The following is an 18,688-nucleotide window of genomic DNA, read 5'->3' as shown; positions in this document are numbered from 1 at the left end:
CAAACACCACAGTCAGGGCGTGCCCATCACCACAAGTGTGAACCTGTTCTGCAGGATGCACTCCGGTTGACCCACAAGTGTGAGGTATAGAGCAGTACATAACTGTATGTGCAAAGAAAAAAGTAAGATGAGCACAGCATGCATCCATTAAAAACCACAGATTTATTTAAGAAGAGTTGCAAGGGCGCAATGATATGAGTGACTGCCTAGATTAACAGGACAAGATGGCGTCTTTCCACCATCTTAAAACATCAACAACAACAACAACAACAACAAAAAAGAGGCATCAGGGGTGACATCAATCTAGCATGGCACACACTATCCACTTCAAAACAGCCAGGAAAGCTAACACGTGTTACATACGCAAACGATAAGTGCTTCAAACTGTCTGTTGAGAACAAAAACGAAGCACAACCCTTACAAGTGCTACTTTGCCCTCCCTTTCAGGAGGACACACCTGAAATTCCCCTCATTAGCCCACAGCTATTAATGTTGAAGAGGACTCACTTGCAGTGCAGATGGCAAAGAGCATCTGCATGGAGTCGAAGAAGAAGAACATGACCAGAAGCGAGATGGAAGCGCCCAGGGGTAGGCACAGCGCTTGCATCGTGTCCAGTGTCTGCACGTCTGAACACAGAAGGAGGCAGCAGAGTCAAAATGCCTGAGCTTCCATAGCAGCAGCTGTAGCAGCCATAAGCAAGGTGCTTTGTGAAGATGGAATAACTGAACCAAGTGGGCAGAGCCACAACAAGAAGGCTATAAAAATATATTACTTGCAGGCAAAAGATCAAAGAGACATTAAACACCATGTACTAAACACTATGTACATATGAAAAAGACAGATCTCTGAAAACAAACACGGCCTACCTTAATTTTTGCCTGCTGCCATAAGGTGGTATTAATCACATCAAACACTCGAGTAATTATGTTAAATATCAATGATGGTATCAATCACATCAAACGCTCAAGTATCAATGTCACTCAACAAGTGCAAAGATTATGGCACTACCAAACAACAGCAAAGTAATCAGTTTTTCAATGAAATGACTACCACATATACAAGCCAATAAATAAATAAATGCTCCACAGTGTGCTCACCAAGGAATGAGCGAATGCACAGTGCTTTCATCAAAAATACTAATTTCAGAAATAACAACTTCAGCCCTGATGAGTGCAACAATAATCACTGACAAGAGTGGAGGGATACAATAATAAGAGGATGAAAGTGAGAAGGCCCACTGAAACTTTCGCACCATGTGTGTTGCTGTGCTTGAGACACCTAGGGCCAGTGACGCACTGTCTATATGACAGAAGATTGACGCATTATTTATAGAGATCAAGAATTTATTGCAATTAAGTTAAAGACTAATGCCAAATTTACTCATGATAATAACATACGCTTATACATTTCCTAATGTGGTATTGAAATAAGAGGCAAAAAAAATGTTTCACTTCTTGTTCTGCTACCAACAAACTGCCAATGGTTCTTGAGAACACAACGAAAACAAAACAAGAAAACCTTGTATAGTGTCCATCACGTGCCAGTGAGTTGAGTGATTGGGCCAGTAATGCTCTCTCTGGGATGGATATATTCACCATGTGCGCAAAAACCGAGATTGAGAGGAAATGAAATGCACCCTCAAAGCCTCCTCACACCTGTAAAATATCCAAATCATTATTTTGCAAAAAAGTAGTTCGGGTGCTGGGCTACTGAGCTAGAGTTGGGTTCCAGAGGCAAAACGCAAAAGATGCCAGTGTGCTAGCTGTGTGATGTCAGTGCACATTAAAGATCCCAAGGTGGTCGAAATTATTTGGAGCCCTCCACTACGGCACCTCTTTCTCTTTCTTCTCTCACTCTTTCCTTTATCCCTTCCCTTATGGCATGGTTCTGGTGTCCACAGAGATTCCCAACAGACAATGCCTCATTCCCTTTCCTCAAAAATCAATTTTTCAAATTCTCTGTAACACAGCTAGTCCTCTCCGAGACCAATGCATGCTCCAACACAGTGAGCACATTAACACGACACCAAGAGTTGACAGTTGCACCATGAGCTTTTGTATGCCCATAAACGTGCACCATGTTTTAACCAAAACTCCTTAAAGAACTATACATACCTCCTTTTATATGCATGTTTTTCGTATGTAATGACACATAATACATTAGAATACATGAATCTCTGTGTGGTATTTGCCTACGATTGCTAAATAATTTAAAAGTGAATTTCTTCTCTCATGAGGTTTCGATTTCATTAACCAAATGATGGCGGTGATGTCAGGCAAGAAAAGATGCAATAACCACTAATACATTGTTTGTTGTCATTCCAGCTCTTGAACCATTGTAGTGAATTAAAACTATGCGCCAGTGATTCATTCTGTAACCCTGAACTCAGAATGAAAGCATATGTTTGCAACTAAATGACCAAATAGCTCGCATTGCTTTCTTGATCAACCATACTAACACAGTTTTGTAGACTTCCTTTCATGAAGCTCTCTGACTTAACATCATGACAACAACCTGACACCTGATAATACCCCTGTAATCTTTTGTGAACCACTCCCCTCTAAAATGCGTCTAGCCTCAATGAGGCTATCATTAAATAAATAAATAAATAAATAAATGCTTCACGCCGGAAGGTTCGACATATCAGGCTGAGAAGGTAACTGCTGTCGTCAAAGAAATATAAAGACCAGCAATACTGCACTCTAGCATTTGCTTCAGCATGTCTGTTTCTCTAGCATGGTTCAGCATGCTAGTTGTCACGCTCATAGCACCTCATTTGCAAAACATGCAGGTCAAGCACACATTTCCTTCCTGGAACGATGTCCAGGCTACCAAGCCGATACACAGCCCTCCATTTGCCTTACAAACACTGCTTTGTTGAAAGGTTGATAAAATGAAGCCCCCCCCCAGCAGGAGTCGAAGTGAAGTACTGAGAAAGGCATGATAAGAGTCTTATCTTAATGCACCTCCCATAGTTTGCAGGCGTTCACTAGAGTCCCAATTTCGCAAGCAACAGTGTGGAAGCTGTATGCAAGCACTACGACTGCGAAAACATATTCCTACTGAACTGAGGTTAGTTGAACGGGCATGTTCAACTTAAAGTACAGCGTCAAACAAAAGTACAAAGTGTTGAAACATGCAGTAACTCAGACTGTCACAAAAGCAAATACAGAACATCATTGATGTGTTTCTGGAAAACTTGGGCAAAATCCAAATCCACACAGATTTTGAAAACTGGGGTTGAACAACGAGATACAAAGGCATTTATTGACATTCACCTCAAAAAGTCAATTAGTGTTTGTGCAAGATTTCAAGAGCTGTTTTGCAACCTCTGAAAAGTGCTTGCACAATTCTATCCACATTTTTGTCCTCCATTATAGGAGCGTTCCACTGCACAAAAGAAAACCACTCATTGCATCCATTCCACCACCGGCAAGGGCAACAGTAACTGGGATCTCTCCCTCGTCATTTTGGGACGCTTCATTCCCTTGTACCTGTGCAACATTAAAAAGCCACCACTACTACTCTTCATGTTGCATGCCACTAGGTTTGGACTGCTTGCACGTTTGCACATCTTCTGTATGCATCAGACAATCACAATTTGGCACAGTTATGAACATGTTTGCAGAGAAATCGTGTTATACAAAAACATATCAACAGGAGGATAAACCATAACTGTATGGGTCACTTTTAATGCTCACAATTTTGAGCACGTATCTACAAGGTTCTACTGTACTTGACTTGTAAGGATCAGGAATTTTGAATTATAACTTCATTTGCTTCATAAGGGCTGCAAAGTCCTGACATTGAAAGGGTGGCATACTCTTACGGGTAGGAAGGTGCACAAAGAAACTGCCTATGAGAGCTTTGGTGGTAGTGCCTGCATCATATAAAGTGCAGTACACACTTTATGCACTGCTACAATTGACACTTTCAAGATTTCATATATTTTCTACACGGAGCAGCTTAGCAAAAGAGAAAAGGCCACACCCCAGGAGGCCTAAACATACAGAAATTGAGTGAGACTATGTTCAAATATAATGGTTCACCATCATGCAATTACTGCAGCTGCTGTGTGAATTGTCAAATGCCATTTTATTTTAGCATTGCTTCTGTTCCTAAGAAAGGACCTTTGCACAAATTCAGTGCGAACAGTCAGTCAGCACTCTTACATTCCCCTCTGTCCAGCCATCCGGAACAAAGTCAATTAGACACGCGATTAGCTGGACAAGCGTTCAGGTAAAATGGTCCGGCATTGAGCTGTGAAGGAAACCTGCAAGTGCAGGACCTTGTGACTAATGTGACAGAGAAGAATGACCAGATAAGGCAAAGGTGAAGTGCTGCAGCCACATCCCCATTGATGAACCACACTGAGCAGGAACTAGCCAGACATGTGATTTGTTGACTGGAAACTAACCCATGAGATCACAATGTGCGTCCAGCTACTCCTCACTACCAGAACTGTGTGCACTCAGCAGGTGGCCAGCCATATCATGACATGACTGATGCTACACCCTCTGCACAAACCAAGGGACACAATGTGTAGCTGGTAATGTGAAACAAATGTCCAACAGACAAGACCAGTAAACCAGTTGAAGGCAACTGTGGCACCTGCCAAATGAACCAAGAACCACCTCAAAAACTAAAGGTGAATTGTAAAGACAACGAACATGAAATGTGGGTCAGGAACACACTTGTGCGCTTTGTCCTACAAATGGAAAACAAAGTGAACAAGTGATTTTATCCTAAATTACCAACAACAAACACAAGCCTCGATTTTATTCATGATGTGTGACTACAGTGAGTTAGAAGCTCCATCCCAAAATCAGAAACTCCTAGACAAGTCCCAAAGATTGTTTGGGACCACTAGCATGGTAGCGGACCTTGTGCTGTATCATGTCTTCTATGTTAGCTTTTGCCACAAGGTATTTGATCACAGTTTTTGTGCCAACACACGTAAAATAACTTGGAATACATGCAGTGTTCCATTCAGCTTGCTATCCCTCCCAAGCTGCAGGGCAGCAGGTTTCCATCTCAACAATTTACTGGCCTCTTCTATCGCAGGCACTCCATAGCCTCACACTACCTCTCACAGCCATCATAACTGACAATGCCACTTGTCAAGGTACACCACTTTCTGTGCGGCTACCGCCAGTTCCAATGCGATATGGCAGTGCAATCGTGCCACCCTGAGTGGTGCACACGACACCAATGTAAGAGACAAGCTGTCATCTCAGAAATCCATGAGCACCTATAACATGCAGGACAATGGCACCAATCTCGATATCTTCCTTTATTTGACTGATGTAGAAGATTTCTGGTTTCACAACTCCGAACTAGAGCTCATCACTTGGTTGGCACTCAATTAATGTCCTCATCAAGACACTCAGCGATCTAACCATGCACAAACTTTGCACAGCTGTTTTCCTCAAAACATCCTGCTGCAGCGACTAGTCGGACTGCAAGTGCCTCATGCCAAGGACTACCCATCTTTCTTTCACAGCAGTGCCCACAGAATTTTCCAACGTCCTTCACCAGCTTCATGTTTCTCAAACAGCAAACCACCTGTTTTTCTGCCAAACCACTGTGAAGGCATTCCAGTACTCTTACATGGAGGCCCAGAGCTAATTGAAAAAGCAAGCACACAACTGCCCTTTACGATACCAAACAAAATGTGCCCAGAAACATGACCAGAAACAACAGTAAACAAAACAAGAAGAGGGACTGACTATTATCGGTTCCCTGGCCGTTGCGCTCTTTCTGCTCTTGCTCCATGTTGAGTGACCTGCAACGAAAGAAGGTACGCACCACATTCAGTTGACCATTGTCTCATGCACAAGATGCCTTGTTACATTTGTGCAAAATGCCCGCCAGCACGTGTGAATGCTGCGTATTGTCCTCCAAAGACAACAAACCGGAAACTAAGAACAGACAGCGGCCAGAGCACAGGAGTTGAAAACCATATTCCATGACATTCCTCACACCCGCTACATTCTATGCATCCATGATAAGAAATGCACAAAGGCACCCAAGAGAGAGCAACTGCATTACAGATGCAGTTGCTTTCCTTCTAATAGTTCTTCATCCATGATGTAAAAGCTTGCATCCTTAGCACAGCAGCAGAACTTGCACAATGACAACAAAAAAAAGGGTCCAAATGACGGTGAAAATGCCTTTCTTTTTCTTGGAATATGCCCCAGCAGTGTTTATAGAACACTAGATGCCTAAATGTGACTGAACAGCACACACAGTAAGGAACAAAAATTGTGGTCTGATGATAACAATGACGCTAGGACACTTGGAATATCAGCCTACAGCAAAGAACACATTGACCGCGTGTTACACACTAGCTGAAAACCAACCATGGCCAATAAGAAAAAGGGCAAGCTGGAGTGAATCAAGGTGAGCAATGCAAGTCAAATCCACAAGGAAGGCAAAAATAAAAACAAAAGCAACCAGAGGTTGACACTGGAGAGTGGATGCTGCTACTGTAGGCAGAGGCTCCAAAGCATGCCCACTGCAGGTGCTTTGCTCTTATGTAGGGATAAGGGCACCAAAGGTGGATAGCCACTGCGAGAGCGTTCTACTTCCCTACATCTGCACACTTGACAGAGAATACAAGGCTCTAGCAATGACATTGCCAACCCATATTTTATGATGCCTCTCAGTAAGCCAGAGCCCACGTGTAGTGAATCTGGAAAGACTGTCATTTAAATGATTGGTTGCATAAAGAAGTGACTTCAAACGAGGCCAAAACCTATTTGCTGCCTTTCAAGGCGTGATGGCAATGAAGTAAGCTCTCAGTCTGTCTTGCTACTAGTGTATGTGACATTTTTTTCTTTTTCGATTAATAAGCCCCCCTTCTTGTCACACATAAGGCCTCTGTCACAGCCTGTAAGCAGAGTGATAGTGCATGCACAGTTCTTGTGGAACAGCTGCATTATTTGTTGAAATGACCCTCCAGACCACCAGCGCAAACCCTCCTCTCATACATAAAAAAAAAAAAGGGCGGAAGGCGGGGAGGGGTAGCAATTAATGTGCATCACTGTAGGAGATGGCAGCACAGCAACTCTGAAAGTCCTACGACATATGGTACCCAGCTTATCTCTTCTCTTTTGGCTGTCATCATGAAAATATGATGTTGGCAATGACGCCCAGTGCCTTCTCTTCTGCTACTGCCTTTACTACCATGATGTTGGCAATGACACCCAATGCCATCTCTTCTGCTACTGCCTTTACAGCCCTTGTCTTTGAGCGCTGTGTACAAGTAACTGGTAAGCTATGTTGAACTGGATACTGTGAGGTCATGTACTCGCCAATCAACACGTACAGCAAGAAATATAAGACCTCCGTGCACATGCCACTCATTTTAATGATATTCAGCACACAGGAGTGTTGCCACCAAACCGTGTTACAAAACAGTCCAACTTAAACGGCAGCCGGCTAAAGCCTGCACACCGGCAACCTGTGGTAAAGTGAGTGCTGGGCATGACTGCTTGGCCCAGAAAACCAGTCCCATGAGGGGAATGCATTGCAGGCCAGGGTAATCAGCAGTATGTCAAAAGTTTTTAGCTATGGGTGATTGGCAACCAGAAAACAAACGCATAGCAGCAAACAACCAATGCGCAGCTGAGAATGCCTCTCAGCTGGCACTGCAGCTACAGAAAACATACAGAAAGACTCTCAAGCCACTGATGCACACGGCATGCACCCAATGAGACATGATGCAAGGTGCATGCCGCTGACTCCGAGTAATAAGCAGAAAAGCAAGACCGAGTATCTTCAACAGTTGAAACAAAGTTGCCCACTGCCTACTGACATATGCCTACTATAGTCCGGTGAATGCACATACTATCCAGTGCCAGATGCTTAGACCACAGAAATTGTCGGAGAACAAACAAATGCTATGTTGAGGCAGACAAAAAGGAATGAAAAATAAAGTGCCCTGGCAGAGAACAGTTGGTTTATTTTGTCTTCCCTACTTTTTTTTCCCAAAGTTGTACAAAAGACGGCTATTCACTAAGCAGTTGAAAAAGCATTGGCACCACTCTCTAATTCCAAATTCCTCAAATTTAGCTCTAGTGACACACAAAGCTTGCATTAAGATGACCTACTAGGAGTGAGGTAGCAACTGCACAAGACTCAGCTAGTGCTTGGCACAGATCACACCAGAAATGACTGGCGACAAGGGGCAGCACCTGAACACAACAATTTTCATGTAACAACTTGGCATCGAGGCACTCATTTTTGAAAAAGAAAAAAAAAGAATGTTTTAATACACCGTGTACAGAAACTTGTAATCAGGGTTCATACTCTGAAAGTGTTCACTAAGTGCACATGTACACTGGTTGGTTCGCACCAATTGATGGCTGCATGATGCCAGATGACGTATTTCCTGTTAATGTCATCTCGGCTGAAACTTTACTTGCCACTGCAATAATAGTTGTAGTGCAAAAGTGAACATTACAATATTTGTGCTACAAATACAATTTATTAAAGTGTTCAAGAGCACAAAGAGGAAGTCTGTTTGATTTAAAGGTAGTGGGAGCTCCCCTGCAATTAAACCAATCAGAGAGAGCAGCAGTTTCTTCCCGCAAAAAAAAAAAAAAAGAATGCACTTAGTTTAAACCAAACCCATTCTGACATGTCTACTTTGTGGACACTTCCAGAATACGGGTGCAGGTCAGGTTATTCAACACAAAAGAAGAGCTACACAAGAAAGCATAGGAAGACACACACTGCACACATCAACAAGGCATCTCAGACAGGCTCAAGCACAGTGCGTGTGTGCATGTGCAAAGCAGGCTCACCTGAAGCTGCCATACACCATGAGCAGAATGGAGATGAGGAAGGTGGACACACGTGACGAGTCCACCAAGGAGTACGCCCTGCACAACAATGAGAAAAACAGTACCACGTCAATCACCTGCAGGCTCACCAGACTGAGTACTGCTGGACACCAGCTTAAAATACAGGATACAGAGAACACACCAGAAAGGGAGCTGCAAATGGCAAAGAAAAGCATCCCACGAAAAAGGTGTGCTGAAGGGTGACACTTTTGCAAGCACAGTGCCAGATTAATTAGCTTTAATTTTTTATTAAAAACCACAAAGTGACATAATACTTAAATTATCACTCTGTTAAGCTGTTAATGAGTTCAAATTAATACAATAAACAACAAACAGAGTGTAATGAGCAGACTCATTAAGCAGGTTAAGTGCATTAAACCCTCGCTAGCTCAAACCTGCGTATCTTAAAATATCTAGTGAGTCAGAAGTTCATGTCACAGCGTAAGCTCCAGTGGGTACCGTCTTTGCCAAGAAGTAACCAGGCGACAGGGTTTGCTTCTTCCTGAAAGAACAAAAGGCCTCACAAGCAAGGACAAGGGTTCCGCTTACCTTACAGATATAGAGCTAGAGGGGTGGCATAAGTGCTCCACTATATGTTTGAGAAGCAAACAATGCAGCCTGGATACTCTGGCAAAGGTGGCATGCGTTTGCCAGTGCTGGCTTCGAAAGATTTTCGCGGCGCAATTCAAATATCTCACGATCTCGCTCGTGAAAAAGACATAAAAAGGGCCATTGGCCTGTGGTTGTGCGACCGCAAGTCATGCTGCCAAACATGCCGTCAAACAACGCCCCTCCCCATCCCTTTGTACTTCGGGCAGGTGTCGGCTGAGCAATTTTATTTATTTTTCCTAGTCCATCCTACTCTTTGTACTTCAAGCGATTCCGGCACAGACAACCGATGCGTGCTGCCTCTGCTCTCGGTAGTGCACTGTACTCACGCGAAGCTTAGAGAATTCACAGCAGAGGCGAGTGGCGAGGACAGTCAGTGTCGCAGGGCACCAACGGCCCAGCAGACCGATAGGGGAGAGATGTAAGAAGGAGAGGGAACTACCAAGCGCATATGCCATTCTAGCAAGTGCGCCATAGAGGGTTATCTCCAGCCTAATATCAATGCGAAGCCCAAGTGCACCAGAGGTTAGTGCATAATGACAGGGACAACGGGAAGGAAGGAAACGGGACACAGTGCAGCCCATGTCATTGTTCCAGTCATTATGAGCTGGCAATCCGGCAAAACTATGCATCAACAAGCCTGCAAGAATCTCGGCACCAGAGGTCAGTAAATAAAAAAAGGATATATTAAAACCAGGAAAGTTGGAGCACCACTGAAGGCCAAACCGTCTCTCTAGCACTGATATGTGTTGCACTACTGAACTCGCCAGACTGGGATCATTTATTCTTGCAATAAAGGACTAAGTGTAGACTGCTTGAAAAGGTGGTTTGTAACGCTTACTAATCTTTCCAGCGCACATAGAAGACATGGACAGAGGACAGGTGTATACTCTCTCTCAGTCTGTGTATCTCATGCGTGCTGGAAAGATGAGTCACAGTGTAACAAGGGGTGCTAGCTTTGGACTTTTCTCTCTACTGCAGGACAGCCTAAATTAATGCAGTGCGAGAAGCCCAACTAGCATGTGCTGACACTGTGTCTGGCACTGGGCATGAAGCGAGGAGGCCGTGCAGAGCCCTGATACATGAGGCAGATCGTAGCCGCATGCAGCGATTCGGAAGCGCTGTCCACAATCTAAAGCAGCACTACCAGAGAGTGGCAATGATCGCAGCACCCTCTCTCGGCTGTGCGCCTGCACCAAGCCATGGTTCTTGAGGCCTAGAAATCTTTGACAAAAGCTGTACTCTCGTGCTCAGTGTGGCCATAGTGCCATACTACAGAAGTAGCGTCACCTAGCTACTGGTCCCATCACGAACGCTATGCTGGTTTTGGTAGCCGGCCAGAGCCGAGTTTGACTGAGTTGGAGCAAGTTGGCTGAACTCTATAATCACATTATTTTTAGCTTTTCAGCTTGGGGGGGTGCTTGTGTTGAAAAGAATACTGATTTCGTACGGCTCTCGTGGCTACCGGAAGCCTTTATCTCACACTGCTGCACTGGCATGGTGTGCCTGTGCGCATACCGAATTTTCATCGGCCAAGAAACAAACGCCCATTGTGAATAAACGACACGGGAGGAAAGCGAGATGCTCTTAGTGCCACTGAGCGACCTTGAATGACGTATGTCGGTGCAGTCATACCCTGGCAGCCTCATATGTGGCGCACTGGATACAAATCAACAAGTATGAATGTATGCAAAGATGCTTCCTCTTTTTTTGGGAAAATATTGCACCTGATATTTAATTGGAGCATTTAGTCAGTAGACTGCACGCTGGTCTTCCATAGGATTGCGTTTCTGCAGCCTATGCCTCTTACAATGATGAATGAAACACCTGCTGGCCGAAAGTGGCAATCAGCAGGATTCAAATGAAATTTACACATAACTTCCTGGAATGCCTCAAATGGCAGAATGTGCAGTTCGGATTCTCGATGTTAACAAGCATGGTGACTCAGTCGCCAGAAGACAGACCCATGTCATCAATCAATCAATCAATCAATCAATCAATCAATCAATCAATCACAAGCAGACAGACGGGACAGACGGATATGCATAACCACACTTTGCCACGTCGAAAACAACACATTTCTTTGTGAATATAAAGCAGGCAGCATGCAGTGTCTTAGGACTGTAACCAAGCAGATGGAGCCCAATTTTTATATGTCCCCTTTTTTAATGCGCCAATATCCGCCACTGGCTCAATAGTGCAACCACACGTGCGTTTTACGCGCCACATCTTTGTCCAAAGCAACACACCAGACGCGTGGCCACCCGCGCGCGAATGCACTTTTCGTTTTTTTCTTTCTTGTCAAAATCCGAGCAGGTCAGCAAGCATATTCATGCGGGAGACTGGTCTCTGGCCAATCTGTATGCTATCAAAGAAACATGCTGGGAATTGGAAGTGGTAAAAGTACAAGAGAATGATCGATCTTCCAAGGCCAGCCCAAAGCCACCGCGCCCGTCATAGATGAGGAGGAAAAAAAGACCCACTCCATTGAACGCGGGGCCCGTCTTAATACGACACCACTTCCCGGACACACGTGTATATTACCTGCGATTATTAATCTCCATTTTAATCCTTTCCCTCAGGACGCGGTCCAAGGGCCCAGCCAGCCCTTCCTTTGCTCTCGACCACCTTGTGAAGCGAGCCTAGGCAATGCACTGCGTCGCTTCAAACATCGCATATATACTGAACACACACACACACACACACACACACACACACACACACACACACACACACACACACACACACACACACACGCACGCACGCACGCACGCACGCGCACACACACACACACACACACACACACACACACACACACACACACACACACACACACACACACACACACACACACACACACACACACACACACACACACACACACCAAAAAGCAACCGGATACAGCTCTTCTAACAATTGGCTACTTCCAGTTCACTCTAACTTAGCCAAAAGTACAGCCTTTCCCTCGCCCACACAAGTTAGGAAGGGTACCAAGACAAGCCCTCCTCTCGCGAGCGGCGGCATGGGCAAATTCTCTAGAGGGTGTTGCATGGACTCTCTTCTGACGCAAGGACAAGGCCTCGGCCAGCTGTGTTCCACGCAGCTGGGAACGACGCGCCGAGCATCGCGGGAGGACGCAGCTTTACGCACGGGAGCACAGTGCGCGACCGCCGCCAGCAGTGCCACGCTTCGCTGCCACCTGGCGCGAGATGTGCGCCCTGCCTGCACCCGGCAGCACCGGGGGGTCAGCGATCGCTCTTTGTGCTCGCGCCGTGTCCGCCACGCAAGGAGAAGCTAACAGCGCGACGGGCAGCGAGAGGCGACAGGGGGCAGACGACTACCAGCGCTGCTCTGGAAGCGCGCGTCTGCTACATGCCTCATCGAAGCAAAAATGGTTACCAATCCATTCAGGAGGACGACGCTGCTGACGCGAGGAGCAGTGAGTGGACAGAGACGCTTGCCACCCATCCAGAACAATAGTCGATGATACATGAAGAAGAAAAAACAAAGATTTTCCGCGTACTGCAGACGAAACGCCCCTGCCCGTTGAAGGAATGGGCGCCTGCTAAAGCGTCAGCAACGAAGTTGATCTCACCAAATGACCAAGACAAAAATAAATTTTAAAAAAGAACGAACAGCTCGACATACAAGGCTGAACCCACACGATATCACTTTTTTTCCCCCTCAAGGGATTCCTGCTGACGGTAAGTGGAATGAAGGGGATTTAGGCTAAAGCCTTCTAGCCCGTCATTTCTAGCCCGTCATTTATTTGAATCCACGTGTCCACGTCTCGATCGGAGGATCGATCTTTCTCAAGAGTGATTTGTCTTCACTGATATTACCCCTTTTATAGGGGTTTGGACACAGCAGTGGTGAGCGAGAAACGGATAGAGTACAGAAATAAGTAGATAGTAGTAAAAAAACATATACAAGTAAAAATAAAGAAATAAGCATAGATAGGAAAAGGGGGAAGTGGGGACCGCACGAAAAAAAATAAAGGAGAGTGCGCAGAACGTGTAAGGAGTAGGGCAATACAATATCCACATGTGTTTGCCAGGTGACAGGCATGTCGAGCTGAGGTGTGATGGGCGACAGCGTGCGTGACCATGCAGGTACCTTCTTGGAAAAAAATGCGGGAACTCGTCATTCCTCTCCCGTCCGCCAGTGCAGGGGGGAAAAGAATTTTGACCCAACAGAAGAAGCAGCAAAAAAAGAAGGAAACCGATAGTAGTGTTTTTTTCTTCTTTGCATTCGGTAATATTGCATCCCCGCTGGTTTAGCCGCTGAAGCTGGAATTTACGCGAAAAAAAAGGGGGGGGGGGGGGGTGAGGGAAGAGGGTGGAGGTACCCAGTTCAGTTCAGAAAAACTATTTCCGGCAGATGGTGGTCTCCCTACCCCCTCTCGGGCTCGGCCGAAGCCTAAGCCCGATTAGGAGAAGAGGCCGTCCGCTGAGGACGGTGTAGCTGATGCTTCACGGCCTCAGCCGCTACGCGGGTGGCTTTGCGCTGCGCGTTGGGGTCCTCGTTCCGCAGCAGCGCCTCCCAGGCTTCAAAACTATTTATTTCTTCCTTAGCCCCTGGTGAGCTAAGACATTCCCAAGTAATGTGGTTTAGTGTACCCCTTTCCCCACAGTCGATACATTTTTCGTCACCTGGGTTCTTAGCAATTTTGACTGGCGATATGTATACCCCTGCTTGGATCCTCCTCCAGATATACGCCTCTTTGTAAGGAATACGTCTGGAGGAGGGTATATTCTTCTTCCTAATTTGTAACCATCCGTAATTTCCTTGTACGCGATTGGGGCATCCTTAAGATTTGTGCAGACCGGTTGCTCCGCTGCTGCCCGGATGTAGGTTACTCGGGCTAGCAGGTGAGCGGTCTCGTTACCAGCTATTTCTTCATGTGCTGGTATCCAGAATAGTGCAGCAGACCTATGTTTTGGCATGCTTTCCAGAATTCGTTTGGCTTCCCAAGAGACCAAGCCCTTACTAAAATTTCTGACAGTGGATTTACTGTCGCAAAGAATGTACCCTGCATTAGATCCTGCCAGGGCGAGCGCCACCGCCACTTCTTCAGCAGTTTCCGTGTTCTGGGTTCTGACTGAGGCTGTGATCAGGGGTTTTCCCTGACCGTCTACAACGGCCGAAACCGCAGCCCCCTCCAGACCCCCAGCAGCGTCTACGTATGCTACCTCCTCAGCAGGCAGCTCTCTGAACTTTTTTGCCATAGCCTTGGCCCTATGTTTTCGTCTATCTTTGTTGAACTGAGGATGCATGTTTTTCGGTATGGGAGGAATTTTTATTTTGGACCTGATGTCGAGAGGTATATCTACCTTGCCTTCTATTTTGCTGTCAGGCTGTACCCCCACCCATTCCATAATTTTCCTGCCTGTCCGGGTTTTGCTAAGTCGTTCAAGCTGTGAAATTCTAACTGCTTCCTTAAGCTCCGCCCATGTGTTATGAACCCCCATTTTTTCTAGTTCTTCAGTGGATGTATTTACAGGTAAACTTAGGGCTCTTTTTACACTTTTCCTAATGATTATATTCAGTCTGTCTACCTCCCCTTTGTTAAGTTCCATGAAGGGGGTGGCGTAGCAGATCCTGCTTGTGATGAAAGCCTGCGTGAGCCTGAGCAGGTTCCGCTCCTTCAACCCCCTTCCTTTGGTAGCTATTCTTCTAATTAACCCTGCTATCTTATCTGTATACTGTTCTAGTTTCTTTATTGTGCTAGCGTTCTTGCCTTTAGAATTGATGAAGAAACCAAGGATTCTGATTTCCTCAACTCTGGGAACCTTGCGGCCCTCAACTATGATGTTGATGTCTGGCTTAGGTCCGTATATTCCTTTGGCGTACACTAGAACCTCTGATTTTTGAGGAGAGCAGGCCAGCCCTCTCTCTTTGGCATATTTAACAATGATGTCCGCAGCCTGTTGTAGCTTATCTCTGGCTTCGAACGTACCAGGTTCGCTGATCCAAAGATTTATATCACCGGCGTACAAGCTGAATTTGAGGTTGCTAATTCTGTTGAGCAGGGGTGGGAGTCCTCTCATTGCTATATTGAAAAGAAATGGGGATAGCACTGCCCCTTGTGGCGTGCCGGACCCCCCTATCTTAATTGGTTCCGACTTTGCATCCTGAAACCTCAGTATCGCTTCTCTGTTCGCGAGAAAGTCCTTTATGTAGTTGTATGTTCTTAGGCCCAGGTTTGCTTCCTGTATGCCTCTAAGTATAGCTTCATGCCTAACATTATCGAATGCCTTAGTTAGGTCTAGGCCTAATATAACTTTCAACTCATGTGAACGGTTCCTGATTATATCCTGCTCTAGTCTTAGCATTATATCCTGAGTGCTTAACCCTGGTCTGAAGCCAACCATCTCGTGTGGCCATTTGTTATTGTCCTCCATATGCCTGGAAAGTCTGTTGAGCACTACATGCTCCATTACCTTTCCTACACAGGATGTAAGTGAGATTGGTCGCAAACTATTGAGTTCCTCGGGTTTCCCCGGTTTTGGTATAAATACTACTTCTGCCTCTTTCCAGGCTTTGGGAATCTTTCCGGTTTCCCATACTTTCCCAATGTAGGCCGTGAGGTTGGTGACGGATACATCATCAAGGTTTTTAAGTACCTTGTTGCCAATGCCATCTGAGCCGGGTGCCGACTTAGTTTTTAGATTGCATAACGCAGCACGCAGCTCCGCTTCCGTGATTGATGCATCCAGCTCCGGGTTGTCCTCACCACCATATTCTGGTAGAGGCCCAGCCGGTTCCTGGTTGATATATACTTCTGCCAGACGCTCGCATAGTTGTTCATCTGTGCCGCTGAAACTGTGCCTGACTTTCGTTTGTCTAACTCTTGCCTCTGATTTGGTTTTACCTGGGTCCAATAAGTGTCTGATTATATTCCACGTCTTTGTCAGACTCATTCCCTTTTCCATCATTTCTCCTTTCTGGCTACACTCTATGTCGACTTCACTGGCAACATTCCTTGGGTACCTCCATCTGGTCCCAAGCGCTTAGCCAATTTTGCTCGCATACCTGAAAGGCATGCTTTCCCTGTTGAGTTTGCTTATACGAGGAAAAGGATAAGCAAACTCAACAGGGAACGCATGCCTTTCAGGTATGCGAGCAAAATTGGCTAAGCGCTTGCGACCAGATGGAGGTACCCAAGGAATGTTGCCAGTGACGTCGACATAGAGTGTAGCCAGAAAGGAGAAATGAGACAGAGAAAAAAAAGACGAAAAAAAAGCCATCTGGCCTTAGAATTCCACAAGATGAGCCAAACGGAGGGTGCACAAATGTGGCATGCAAAAAGGGGTATGACCTCAGACAAGGCAGTCAGTGGCGCTTTGTGTATTTTCGTAGGTCTCTGACCTCGGAAGAGAGGTGACGGTGCCGTGGCTTTCGTTAATGCCCCTTTACACAGTGTTAAATTTAAAAATAAAATATGATTCTCGTTGTTTGCGCACAGGAGTGTTTTTGAAGCCACTCTGTAATATTGTTACTGTAAGTTTATCAAACTCGTGGCCTTTCTCGCGCAGGTGTTTCGAAAAAGGGAGGTTGGGGAGGGATTGTGCATGGGAACTGACCATTTGCGGAGAAGTTTCTGCGCATGCGTGGTGAAGGCGCAGGCAGCGCCCTCTCTGGGCGGTTTGGTTTTTGGTTGGAAAACATGAGCCAGCCGTGCATTCCTGCGCTGTAGAGCGACGACTGATGTGAGCTGTAACTTCCACGGAACTGAAATGTAACTGCAACGCGATTTATCTAAGCTAACCACGTTTTTTGCAACAGCGAGACTTGTACGTAATAAAGGCCGCGACGACATACAAGGCGCAAAAGACGAACCCGTTGATGGGGCCAGTAATGCGCACATCCAGCACATTTCGAAACTGGTGTTGCTGCTTTATTTCGCGCTTACTGCCGAGTACACACTGCTCGGTCGTTCTAGAAGAGTTTTGCCACCGACGCAGGAAAACCGAATGATATATATTAGTATGAACATTCACCATTAATGCTACAATGTGCTTCCTGAACAGCGGGAGCACGGCCGAGCGCAGCCTCGCGTATATCCGCGCATTCTAACGCTCCCGCGGCCCGTTAGCACGCAAAGCAACGCTCTGCCGTATCAGCACGAGCCGGGATTGAGATAGTACAACGGGTCCCTTAATAATCAGCTAAGTGTGCTTTGAGGCAAAAGGTGTTGTGTTAAGTTAGCAGAAACTCCGGCCCTATCAAGGAAGCGCAAACATAAACGTCTGTGTGCATTAGGAAAGTGCATCCCATTATACTGTCACACTCGCCCGCGCATTGGCGCACATTCACGCACATTTTCACTTGGTGATTCGGCGCTCCGTTGAGGTAGCAGAGTGCAGGTATTGCCACATATGGTCGTTTTTCAGGCTACAACGCGAAAATAATTCGCTACACCATTTCTAAAAACGTAAATGGGATGTTCTCCTCTTCCATCATACTCTTTCGTTAGCAGGCACACGTTTCCGGCCGATAAACAACACTAAAACAACAAAACAAGCGCACGTGAGCTGCTGAACGCTGCCTTGCGCATGCTTGCTCGAGAGCCCCTTTCCAACCAAAGGTACCGGCGGAGCTTCTCTGTTTGCACGACAGGCGGCGCTCGCTTTTCCGAAAATGGTCAATTGCCTGTTTGGCCTACGTATTGCATTCGGCAGTCACCACACTCGAGCATGTAAACAAGATAACTGGAATCGCAACTTAAACTTCCTATATATATATATATATATATATATATATATATATATATATATATATATATAGAGAGAGAGAGAGAGAGAGAGAGAGAGAGAGCAGACAAGGCAAATGAAATGAGGAGCTCGTTTGAGAAACATATCAAGGAAGCCAACAGTAACCGAAAGAAAGGTGCATAAGGGAATGTTTCTATTTTTTATTTGTAGTGCTAATCAATTGGTTTAAAGAAAATTACTTAAAAAGCAGCAGAAAAACAACCATGCCGCCGGTGGGATCCGAACCCACGACCTCCGAATATCGCGTCTGGTGCTCTACCAACTGAGCTACGGCGACGGCTGTCCAATCTGCCGCTTTCGTGGGTAATTTTAAGTAATTTTCTTTAAACCAATTGATTGGCACTACAAATAAAAAAACAAACATTTCCCTATGCACTTGGCGATATTCGGAGGTCGTGGGTTCGGATCCCACCGGTGGCATGGTTGTTTTTTCTGCTGCTTTATAAGTAATT

The 18,688-nt window shown here is 45.7% G+C and overlaps 1 protein-coding gene across 1 annotated transcript in view; it reads right to left on the bottom strand.

Moving 5' to 3' along the window:
• The window catches only part of SppL (signal peptide peptidase-like protein), a 92,101-nt gene that overhangs the window by 30,369 nt on the left and 43,044 nt on the right, over positions 1 to 18,688 (bottom strand). Inside the window, exons 2-4 of the mRNA XM_077655560.1 lie at positions 8,812 to 8,889; positions 5,731 to 5,786; positions 508 to 627 (exon numbers count right to left, since the gene is read on the bottom strand). Coding sequence (XP_077511686.1) covers positions 508 to 627; positions 5,731 to 5,786; positions 8,812 to 8,889 — 254 coding nt within the window. The remainder of the gene's footprint in view (positions 1 to 507; positions 628 to 5,730; positions 5,787 to 8,811; positions 8,890 to 18,688) is intronic.

Source organism: Amblyomma americanum, chromosome 2, assembly GCF_052857255.1.
Source record: "Amblyomma americanum isolate KBUSLIRL-KWMA chromosome 2, ASM5285725v1, whole genome shotgun sequence".
NCBI classification, from domain to species: Eukaryota; Metazoa; Arthropoda; class Arachnida; order Ixodida; family Ixodidae; genus Amblyomma; species Amblyomma americanum.
The sequence above is the reverse complement of the archived record's forward strand: the minus strand, read 5'-3'. Positions and strand labels throughout refer to the sequence as shown.